General features: G+C 40.0%; 1 protein-coding gene across 1 annotated transcript in view; it reads left to right on the forward strand.

Annotated features, from left to right (window-relative positions):
• Positions 1-662: 662 nt before the first annotated feature.
• The window catches only part of ube2j2 (ubiquitin-conjugating enzyme E2, J2), a 47,067-nt gene continuing 35,553 nt past the window's right edge, over positions 663-12,176 (forward strand). The window contains exons 1-2 of the mRNA XM_084316879.1: positions 663-788; positions 1,657-1,787. Of these exons, the coding sequence (XP_084173005.1) occupies positions 1,657-1,787 (131 nt within the window). The 5' untranslated portion in view covers positions 663-788. The remainder of the gene's footprint in view (positions 789-1,656; positions 1,788-12,176) is intronic.

Genomic DNA, 12,176 nt, shown 5'->3' on the forward strand with positions numbered 1-12,176 from the left:
GCGAAAGGAAAGGCGCATTATCGTACTGGCGTGCGGTGACGAATGCGGAAGCATTCTTGCACTCTTCCGCTGGCAATAAGCTACACGCAACCCAACCCCCTCCAATGTACAGTAAATTACCTAGTATGGTTGTGTCAATATTCCAATGTAGTTTTGCTTGTTTGTACAGTGTTTCCCCCCCCCAACCCCCTCCAATGTACAGTAAATTACCTAGTATGGTTGTCAATATTCCAATGTACAGTTTTGCTTGGACAGTTGTACAGTGTTCCCCCCCCCCAACCCCTCCTACCCAACCCCCCCACCCAACCTCCAATGTACAGTTTTTACGTCAAATGTATATACTCCCTTTTCTGGACTCTTTTTGTATCACAAACTACTGTATTTGCAAATCTGGTATGTCATAAATGTATAGATGTAGCAGTACTGTCTATCTGTATGTCATGTATGTCATGTTATGTCCTGATCAATTGAAAATGGGGGACCCTGATGTAAACAAGACGAAAGTCTTTCTCTGGTCTGCATCCCATTAACAATTGTGTGTATTGAGCTGTACTGTATTGTACCCATTCTGCAATCTGTTAATAAAGTTTTCAATCAATCAATACACACACACTCACGGATTTGGCCTACAGCGCCCCCTAGCGGTTGGGCGGTCAGCGAAATTGACAACAGGCAGGCGATAGCTACGTCAGTGGCATCGTTTTATCCTCTAGGATTTGACAACAGAAACAACAGCTTTACATCGGGGCTAGCCCAGGAAATATAATTCAATCGGGGTCTCTGGAGAGGTATGCCCACATTCTATACGTTCTAATATGTATAATGTGACGATTTGCTGGTCGATTGCCAAAGTTGACTGAACTGTTACGTTGGCTAACAATATTAACGTTAGCTAGTTAGGTACCTAATGCTAACGTTATCTTAGCAACGCGTAGCTACCTGTGGCCTAAGTTAACAGCTGGTTAGTTCGCTGGCATGAGTACTTAGTAACGTTAGCTGACTGTTAGCGCTATTCGAACTCTGATCACGTTAACGTTGCCATTTAACTTCCTCTCTCGAGGAGAGCTAACGACGGTCACGATGGCTGCCACTTAAATTGATTGGATAGGGTTAGCTAGCTAACTGCTAGTGGGCATAAACCAACAATGTTTTGAGTGCGGCATTTCAAACGTTAAGTGGTAACAGTCGTAAGCTAATGTTATAGCTAACGTCAATGTTTGTGTTTAAGAAAAACTTAACTTCGGCCACATTCAACGTGTTTGTGATGGAAGTCCATTATGGAAGTCATTGACGCGGTGGCTGATCACTAGCCAGGCTAGCAGTGGCTAGTTAGCATAACTTTGTGTGTATGTTAACTAGCTCAGCCGATCAAGAGGTTTCTGATCCCATTTACCGGCTACCATGTAGTAAATGCTAGCTAGCTACGACTTGATGACAGTGACACCCACGCCGTGTTCCCAAAAACGTATAGCCGGACCGATAGTTAAAAACATCGCTAGCTAGCTGAAGCTAACGTCAATGTTCCATCTGCGCTAACGCTATGTCTTCCATTTGCAGGCTTGCAGTTCCCGTGTTCTAGTCTGTGCCCCAGTCTGGCTTGCTATTCAAGTGTGAACTGAAATCTCGCTGTTTGTTGTGTGTCATCTCTGTCCTCAGATGAACAGCAACGGGAACAAGAGAGCTCCGACCACCGCCACTCAGCGACTAAAGCAGGATTATCTCCGGATAAAGAAAGACCCCGTGCCTTACATCTGTGCAGAACCTCTTCCTTCCAATATACTGGAATGGTAAGGTCTCATGTTAGTCGTCTTAGATCTTGAATTATTAGTCTGAGAGTAGGCCTACATACAGAAGTTAAGAGTTTCTTCCCATGACTAACTGGTGGTTGGCTTGCAGATGACCTCTGGGCAGCTCTAGCAGAAAGCAAATAGGTGCTCTGGGCAAAGTTATAGGCCCTAATGTGCACTTTCCTGTATTGGCTGCTTTATAATCAAAACAACAAAATATAGCTTCACAGATGCTAATTGAAACCACAGTAGGTTAAGAAATTAATGTCAACTAGCTTGGCTTTAAATGTCCCATATATTGTAAAATACTCACTTTTTCAGTGCTTGTGCACACATTTGGGTCTTTTATGTGCCTACTAACACTCAAACACTTTGAAATAAGACAACCCAGTCAGATTGGACTTCCTTCTTTATATGATGCCACACAAAAAATCTCATTACAATGTGTGTCATGTGAAAAATGTGTGAGGACAAAATGGTGGCTTGCTTGTAATTGTTGTAAACATAATCTTTTCTACCTAAAGTTTAACCTAAAATATGGTAGGTTACAATGTTGTGCTAAGTTTGACATGATACTGCTGGATTTTGATTTGCAACGTGTATTTTGACAGGTTGATTTTAATTTAATTTGACAGTACAGGCTCGTAAAGCATTGCTAGATGTTATCATTAAGCATGTAGGCTGCTAGCTTATGGGATAAACATTTTTACTTGTGGGCGTCTGGGTAATATAAAGGAAAAAGCACCCGCCTACCACCGCAGAGATCCGGGTTCAATTCCTGATAGTGGTACTTTCGGCTTGGTCAGACATTCCAACAAACACAATTGGCTGTGTTTGTGGGTGGGAAGCTGGTGGGGTATTAGTCCTGGTCGTTGCAATAGCAACTTCTACTGGTTGGTCAGGGAGCCTGGTCAGCAAGGAGGGTATCTGATGGAGATATCATGAACCTCTGCACATGTTACACTCTCCCAGTGAAACTCCTAGCTGTCAGGTAAAAATAAGTGGCTGTCAACTGCTCCACATGTATCGGAGGAGACATGTGGTAGTCTACACCCTCCCTACACATACAGGGAATTGGCATAATAACTCAATTGTAAAAAAAAAAAAAAAAAAAAGGAAAAAAAAACAATGCAAAACAAAAAAACGCCAGCTCTGCCAGGGAAGTAGGTGCTACATAAAAAGGAAAAGTCAGGTAAACACAGTAAAGCCCTGACGCTTATTTCCATTGTGGTCCTGTTGGAACGTTTGACTTTCATATTCTGTTTAATTAAATCGGAAGGGGAAGGCCTAAATCTATTGCCCACAAAAGCATGTGCTAAAATGGGCCAAATGCATTGATTAATTGAAAACTTTATTAACAGATTGCAGAATGGGTACAATACAGTACAGCTCAATACACACAATTGTTAACACTTTCCCTGCCACGCTATTTGAGCATCTTATACCATTCTCTGCCAGCACTGTAAGTCTATGGAGATGTTCACCTTTGCAGGGCTATAACTTTTTAAATTGTATTGCTAAATTGACATTACTATGGCCCATTCAACATCGATTATCTATCGTTCAGGATGTAGGAACGTTTTACTTTTTCATGCATACATTCATACGAAAATACCGTCTAGAATATAAATATGTTTTTATCGTTTTCTGCAGTAATTCCTAGAACGTGAGATGCATATATAGATGATCAAATGCCGTTTGTTGTCGATCCACGCTATATACAAATTTTCAACTGTACATGATCCTAAACGTTATGACTGATCATGCACGGATGAACGGAGGGGGGGGCGTTTATAATTCTGTGATCGTCGTTAAATGCTTTATGTAGTATGGGTGATATATTGATCAGAGTGGTTTGCATGGATAATAATAAACAAACAGGCTGAAAGTAACGTCAGCCTCCTCTTACCGTTGGTCGATGGGACTGGAGCAAAAAGATCCCAGTTATTTGATGGGGATCGAGTCGATCCATTTCCGGTTTGTATAATAATACACGCTCAAATCATGTCAATTATTGAGTTATGGCAGCGATCACTACACATGGACGTGTGTATACAGTCCCGCAACGATATGCGAGTGGCCGGACGCATTTCGGAGACGCACCGAGATCCAACCGTCCATTTCCGGTTTGGCAACTCGCCGATCATCCACCAGGGGGCAGTATTGAAGCGTTGCAGAGTTGTGCCGGCTCACACAGCATCAGACCAGGCTTCGTGAGGGAAATATGAATAACATGGCGAAAATATGAAATATGATCAAAATAACATCGTACGCCGTGGATTGGCAGAATTCGCATGAACTTGAAACCCGTCGTACAACGTTTATGGTGCAGGATGTGTTAAGGGGATGCAGACCAGAGAAAGACTTTCGTCTTGTTTACATCAGGGTCCCCCATTTTCAATTCATTATAACATATATGACATACACGACATACAGATAGACAGTACTGCTACATCTATACATTTATGACATACCAGATTTACAAATACAGTACTGTTTGTGATACAAAAATAGTCTAAAAAAGAGAGTATATACATTTGACGTGGAAACTGTACATTGGAGGAGGTGGGGGGGGGGGGGGGGGGGGGGGTTGGGTAGGTGGGGTGGGGGAAACTGTACAACTGTACAAGCAAAACTGTACATTGGAATATCGACAACCTTACTTGGTCCCAAGAAGAGGGTCTTGTGTATTATTGGGTTAGGACATTTACTGTACATTTACAGGGGCCAGTTTCGAATGGCAGTCTCCCGTAGGTGCTCTTTGAGAGTGGTTTTGAAAGTGGGTAGTGATTCACATTCCTTTACAGCTTTGGGTAGGGCGTTCCACATTGATCTGGCATAATTGCGAAATGTGTTTAGTCCCTTGTTTGAGCCGAATCTGGGTTTAACATGATTTGTGGAGCTCCCTCTGGTGTCGTGGTATTCACTGACCTTTGGGAAGTATTTTGACATGTACATTACATAGTAGTGCATCTTGTAGACCAGGCCCATTGCAAGTTGCTGTACTCTGTCGTCTACTCTAAGCCATCCTAGGTTGTCAAAGTGGGCAGGGGTGAGGTGGGTTCTGGAACCTTTATGCAAGGCATAAAGGTAGGCAACAATCAGGATTCTTCAAGTTGCTTTTTTGATTAGGCTCTTGTTCAGTCTCATATTAACTTGCAGGGCATGTTGTCTCCTTTCTGTAAACTTTCCAACTGAGCTTGAATGGTCATAGTTCATAATCCATGTCAAATGCAGTGGCCGTGGTCTTTATGCCCATAGACTAATAAGGCAAAATGAATGATCCTGGTCTATATCATTACTATTTCAATCACAAGTCTCAGAAGGTTAGTGTTCTGATTGAATAAAGAAGCCTCCACCATGCCTCATTATTAGACAGAATTGCATTATATTAGCAAAATAATATTTAAGTAAGATTTGCAATGCAAGGTCTGGATCTAGTTAACATATAGCTCAATAATTAGGTATGCCAATGGTCCCCACATGTCGATAAAAATCCACCACCAAGCTCTATTCATCCTAAGTAGTGGACAATAATAGTCCATGTTCTCACGCACTGTGCACAATAGCAGCTGCTGAATCTGGTTTGCGAAAGAAGGAGGGGGAATGGTGTGCACATCCAGCACTTTTAAAAATATAAAATAAAAATTTACTAAAAAGAATGCATGCAGCCCCAGGCCATGCCCGGCATGACATAAATAGCATATTTATCTGGTCCGTCTTGTCAGGTCTCATCGGCTTGTTTGCACTTTTAGTACTAATCTTCTTGCCACAAACGGGGCATATTGCTTCTTTTAAATTGGTTCAACCTCATAATTTTATTCAAATCCAAAAGAGGTCATGAAGTATTTGATTTACTAACCAAATCCATGGCCACGGTTAATATTAAAGCATTACATCACGCGCAGGAGTGGGTTATGAGAATTATACCATGCCTAGGGGTGGTCGTTAGACCCCCCTAGGCATGGTCTAATTCTCATAACCCACGACTGCACGTGGTGTAATGGCTTTTATACAATGGCCGATGTCATCCAACCTTATTGCTATACAATAAACACATTAATTGAAGATTTATTGACAACCATCCGCCGAAAAAGTAGTTCCCAAAAAAAAGAGAAGTTGCCTCCATGTGGAAGCAGCTCGGAACGGAAGTGCATCCAACTGTTCTCAGTAAGACATCCAACAAACTAACACATCCAACTGTCTCTCAACTCAGGCTGCGGTTACACCTTTCGTTTCATTTTCGTATCATTGTCATATGTGTTTCGCCGCGACGTCTGCGCCTCGAGTCACACTTTCGTTTTTTTTCCGTTTTTGTCACCCGAGCACACTGATGTAGTACACTGCCAAAGCAGTAGGTGGCAGTAGGTGGCAAACATGAAGGCAATTTCAACCAATCAGAACTTGAATGTGCCAATACACTTCCTGGAAGCTCCAGCAAAGAAAATGTCAACAAGGCAGGCGCCTGCCGCGCCACCATCTTGCCTATTTACTCAATGCAGCAATTATTTTTCAGCAAAGCCTAATAAAAGTGCAATAAACAAAACGGATACATTCACTGTGTGTTCTGCCTGTCATTTGTTGATGAAACAAAACTAACATCAACACAAGTGACCACCAAGAGCGGATAGTTTAGTCTAAAAAAAGATCGGTAGCATTGTTAGCTGCATGCTAACGTCAATGGAATTTGCCATTATAACAGTATAGCATTGTGGCTAGAAGCTAACGTTAGCTCACGCTACTTAGCCAGCACCAAACTGATGATATCGGGAGCTATCAGTGGTTAGATAACATTAGAGACAACGCTGTGTATTAAACAAAGGTGAATAGATGACTGGGCCATTTTGTTTAATGCTTGTTAAGTTGAAAGAGGAGCTTTGAGCTAACAGGGTTTGATGGCTAACACTAGCTCATGTTATCCAGTGGCAGTGCCAATCGGTAATGCTAGCAGAATGAATGGATGTAAACTTTATTTAACATATTGCATATGGGTACAATACAATACAGCTCAATACAAACAATTGTTAAGGGAATGCAGACTGTTGTAGCTTGGACTGGGGTCCTTATAACAATAACTTGACAACACATAGTAGCTGCAGCTATTTGGTTTGGGACAGTGTCACCGGAAGGGCACGCAGATGGTATCTACTGCGCATGGGCGTTTTCGCAACAACGGCTCCGTGCAGACTACACGCTGTTGTCGGCGCGTTTTTTAGCTGTTCTCCAAAACGCAAACACAATTTAGCGTTTCGGCCGTATCCACAAAAAAACGCCAAAAAACGCATTTCTGTGTAATAGGGACATGAAACGTATTCAAAAACGTATAAAAAAAACGCCACAAAAACACTAGTCTAACCATGGCCTAAGACATCCAACAAACTAACACATCCAACTTTTCTGTTTTTTTTACCTACTTTCTATAGAACTTCATTCTTAGATGCTTCTATAGAAAGTAGGTAAAAAAAAGTTTTCTTTGCCCTATAGAACATTTTTTTTCTTTGCCCTATAGGAGGGAATCTTTTATTAAAAAAAAATAAAACTACTTTCTATAGAAAAATCAATCAAAAAAAATCAATCAATTCGCACGATTTTTATTTTGTTCCACAATGACTCATGACCCACTAATTACATAATCCAACATTGTGTAAGAAACTAACACATTCGCCGTGACAGAATAGTTTTTCATTTAGTCTTTATGACCCTATCAACATATCCTTTCGTAACGTTTACTGTCCGCCATCTTGCTTTCACTTCTAAGAGCTTGCACGGTGGATTGATAGTAATTCGGTTGTGGGCGGGTCCTGGGACCAAGAGCGTGGGGTTATGACAAATACCCACGTGTAACTTGACTGTTTCAGCCAATCGGAATCGAGAAATTTGCATGCCATTGTATAAACCTTTATAACAATGGGGTCAAGATTCGATAGTTTATTACCATTTCAATGAAACATTGATTGGAATTTGTCTTGGTGAGTGCACAGGTAAACAACAATCATACACATAACGGTACAATATAATACTCATAGAAAGGCAAGAATACACAAAGTAAGCAAATAAACAAAATACTCTAAGGCATACAGATGCATAATAAAGTGTCTCATGCATTTAGTGTCTGGAGTTTCAGCATTTTCAAGAGGTCCCTAGGGGACACGGTTGATCTTGTGCTGTGGGAGCCAACACACGGGCGTCGGTACCCAAACTTTCTGAGCTGTCTCTGTGAGCTTTCTTCACTATGTGGCTGACATTGTTGTTCCATTTAAGGTTAGGAAATGGTGGTCCCCAGGAACTTGAAGCTGTCTACCGTTAGGGATGGGACTTTCTAGCAAAAGTGCTATTAGAAAATTCGTTTTTCATAATATCGAATATTCGCCCCCCCATAATTTTTTTTTAAATTACACTATTCACCATCGTAATAATAATAATACACTTTATTTGTATAGCACCTTTCATACAGAAACTGCAGCTCAAAGTGCTTCACAACAGAAAAAAGACAGGCATAAAATGAGCACATAAAGTGCAGACATATAAAATCACTAACATCCCAACAGGCCACCTAGTTTATGGTTTGATTCAGTTTTAAATGGACAATAATAAAAGGAGCAAGATAAAATAGACAGAGTAAAATAGTGCAATAGTGCAGTGCAATAAAATTGTAGAATAGAATAGATTAAAAATATATATATATTTTACAGTGCAATAAAATAGTTCTAGATTACTGTTCAACAGTTCAATGTCGTACAATGGTAAAACTGTTCTGAATTACTGTTTCAACAGTTCAAAGCCATCCCAAACCTTTGTTCGGTATCCATAGTTCAAAACATGAGTCTTCTCTTCTTCACATTTGAACCGATATGGTACCGGTACCTGTGAATCGATACCGGTACCCAACAGTACCTTTTTTCGGTACTTTAGTCTCTAAAAATGTAATCTACCTACCTCAGTTGTGAAAAAAAATAACCCAAACTTCAAACAACCACATTTTTGACCGTTTTCGGCTTGCCATTGCCCCGACTGCTTTGTTGTTGAATCAAGTCAAATCCTAGGTAAGCGTATATTGTGCGTGTGAACGTTGACATGAAAAGAAAAAAGTTAAAAAAAGATATTTTTATTTTATTTTTTTTTAAACGGTATCTCACGTGAATCGATACTCGGTAGTACCGAGTACCATGGGAATTGTAGTTTTTTTTGCAGCCATTTTGTGGAGGGCATCTATAGCTGCCAATCAGCGGTGGAATTCTTCCGAACTACAGTACACTTCCTGGCAGATTCTGTGGGGGTTCAAAGTTCAGCATTCTGAATTAATTATATCAATAACTGTTATTATTCGGGATAATAAGCCACAAAAGGTAACGTTTTTGACAAATATTGAAACGCAGTTAGTTTCTCCTCCCTATTAGCATGTAGCAACAATTAGATATTAGTTTCAAAATGGTTGCACTGTGGTGAAAATAAAAAAGTACAGTACATTACAGTAGATATGTAGATCTGTTCTTATGCACACCTGGTGATACTAAATCCAAATTGAACTCTGGCATTTGAAAGATAATATATGTATATAAATGTGCGAATTGGCTATAATAAGGTAATTTATAAGCCTCCTATTCTATATTCTATAATAATTCAAATTGCATTGGTCCGGATAGGAGAATTCAGTACTGTATCTACAGAACCTTCTGTTTAACACTATGGCCGCCAAGGACGCCTTTTCTCGTCATTCCCCGCCATGCTAATTCTGCCAATGACGCCGTAACACGTCATTGAGATCAATATTTAAAAAATCTGTGATCGCAATCATATTTCTCCCGCGGAGACTTGAGATCTACTGTTGATCCCCTCTCAACTCTCCAACGGTTCAAGAGCGCCATCTGGTGGCCGATCGGCGGATCGCCCAAACCGGAAACCGGAAACGGAAACTGGTGCTCATCCAAAATCGGTCCGACCACTCGCTATAGGTTCCGGGACTCGGGCTCGACACAATGGATAGCGATCCGTTACCAATAACTCGATAAACAACATGATTTGGACGTATATACTATTATACAACCTGGAGATGGATCGCATATTTCAACATCCCATAATAGGAATATTTTTGCTCATCGCCCAACGGCCCGAGGAGACTGGGGTAAGATTCAGCGTTTTTTTTACCGTGTTCGATACAAACTGCTCTAATGATCATATCACCCACACTAGATGAATCATCTAACGTTGGCCACGGAATTATAAACGACCCCCCCCCCCCATCCGGTCAACATCAGATGATGAGTAGTAACTTCTAGAAGCACGTCCATTTGACATTTTTTATCTCGCGCCGATCGCTATCAAACTATTTGATCATCAATATAATGCATTTAGGGCTATAAATCACATTCTGCAGAATGCTGCAGAAAACGATAAAAACATATTTATACTTTAGACCGTATTTTAGTAATGAATATGTGAATGAAAAAGTATAACGTTGCTACATCCTGAACGATAGATAATTGACGTTGAATGGGCCATAGTAATGTCAATTTAGCAATACAATTTAAAAAGTTATAGCCCTGCAAAGAAGGGGAACTTCTCCATAGACAAATAGAGCTGGCAGAGGATGGTATAATGATGTACATGATGCCTGGCAAAGAAAGTGTTAATCATCTTCCCTCTATTAATTTCCTTAGATTTTTTGTACACATGATCTCAAGAAGGTACTGAACGAGATCAGTGGCAGTTTTTTATGTTTGGTCATTATTAGCATGGTGTTATTTACTGTCAACGATACAAAGAAAAATCATAATTCATATTCTCCTTTGTTTCATCACAATTTAAGCAAGCCTAGTAATAGACACAATATTTCTGACACTGAATAAATACATTCCCTGAGGTCCATAGATGTACCTAGATACCAATAATATGCAAATGGACCTTGTAGAAGTGGAGCAATATTCCATTTACCGTACCTATTTTAGGCGGATTTTCACCACGGGTGGAACAGGTTAAGAGATATAGCTTCCCTAATGTCCATAGGTAGTGTGTTCCATAACTTTGGTGCATAGTTTGCAAAGGCTGTATCACCGATTTTCCTTAGACTGTGGCTCGGAACCTCCAATAGACCAGTAGTAGATGATCGCAATGTTCTAGGAGGCACATAGTTGACTAGAGAATTTGCAATGTAGCTTGGTCCTGTTCCATTTAGCGCTTTGTATATAAGGAGGAGGACCTTGAAATCAATTCTAAATGTTACTGGAAGCCAGTGTAGGTTAGCTAATACAGGACTGATGTGGTCTCTACTCTTGGTTCTAGTTAGTAGCCTAGGTGCCGAGTTTTGAATGAGTTGGAGTCGTTCTATGGTTTTTTTTGGGAGGCCAGTGAGGAGTGCATTACAGTAGTCTTTATCGTAGCCTATAATAACAGCATTGCATTGGCCTATAAACCGGCTTTAATAAACAAACAGAAACAGTAGCATGTGCATCTTTTTGATCAATTAGGCTATGAAAATTAGGCTGCCTCTAAATATAAAAAGGAATTAAATAAGAATGCTTGCTTAAAAAAGAAAAGAAAAGCATTTTATATCAAATATATATATAATTTTTTTAATATTTTTTTTTACAAACCGAATATTCGATTGTAAAAAAAAGAAAAAAAATCGATCTTAATAACAGAAATGACTATTCAAATTTTCGAATATTTGGTCCCATCTCTATACCGTTTCAACAACCTGCTCCTTGATAACCAAGGGCTACAGCCTACAGCTCCACTTGGTTTTGGAGATGTTTAGGGGTAGGTTGTAACTTGTTATGAGCACACCACTTAACTAGTGAGGAGCTGTTTCATTATTACAATTATGAATATGGACCTCTATAAGCAGTAGGGCTCACCTTCAATTTTTTTGTTGGCAATCGAAGCTTCGGGGCCGAGCTTCGATTTTAATTCGAAGCTTCGAATTTAAAAAAAAATCATTAATTTCATTTTTTAATATTTTTTTTTCTTTTATTTTTTTTTTAATCTTATGTTGTGGGACTTGTACAGCACTTTGGTAAACTTTGTTGTTTTTAAATGTGCTCTATAAATAAAGTGGATTGGATTAATGAATTAAGTAGCCCCTTTCGTGACTGTGACGCAGCCAACACAGTGTGATTTAATTCAAGGTGGATCGCTGTTGTCGTTTGAACAACTTCAGATTTCATGGGAACTACCAATCCCCCAAATCAAGAATGTTTAAGATGAATGAAGTAAGATTTTGATTATTTGAAATATGGCCTGTGTAGACTAAACTACCGTAATTCCTCTAATAGTAACCCCGGCTTGTATTTGTTTCAACTGTAGCGGGTACCAGGCTTGTATTAGGAGGAGGCCTGTATAAGAGGGAGGCCTATATTTCAAATTTTCAAACGGATCATAATGAATAAATCA

This window comes from Notolepis coatsorum (genome assembly GCF_963971535.1).
Source record: "Notolepis coatsorum genome assembly, chromosome: 6".
Lineage (NCBI taxonomy): Eukaryota > Metazoa > Chordata > Actinopteri > Aulopiformes > Paralepididae > Notolepis > Notolepis coatsorum.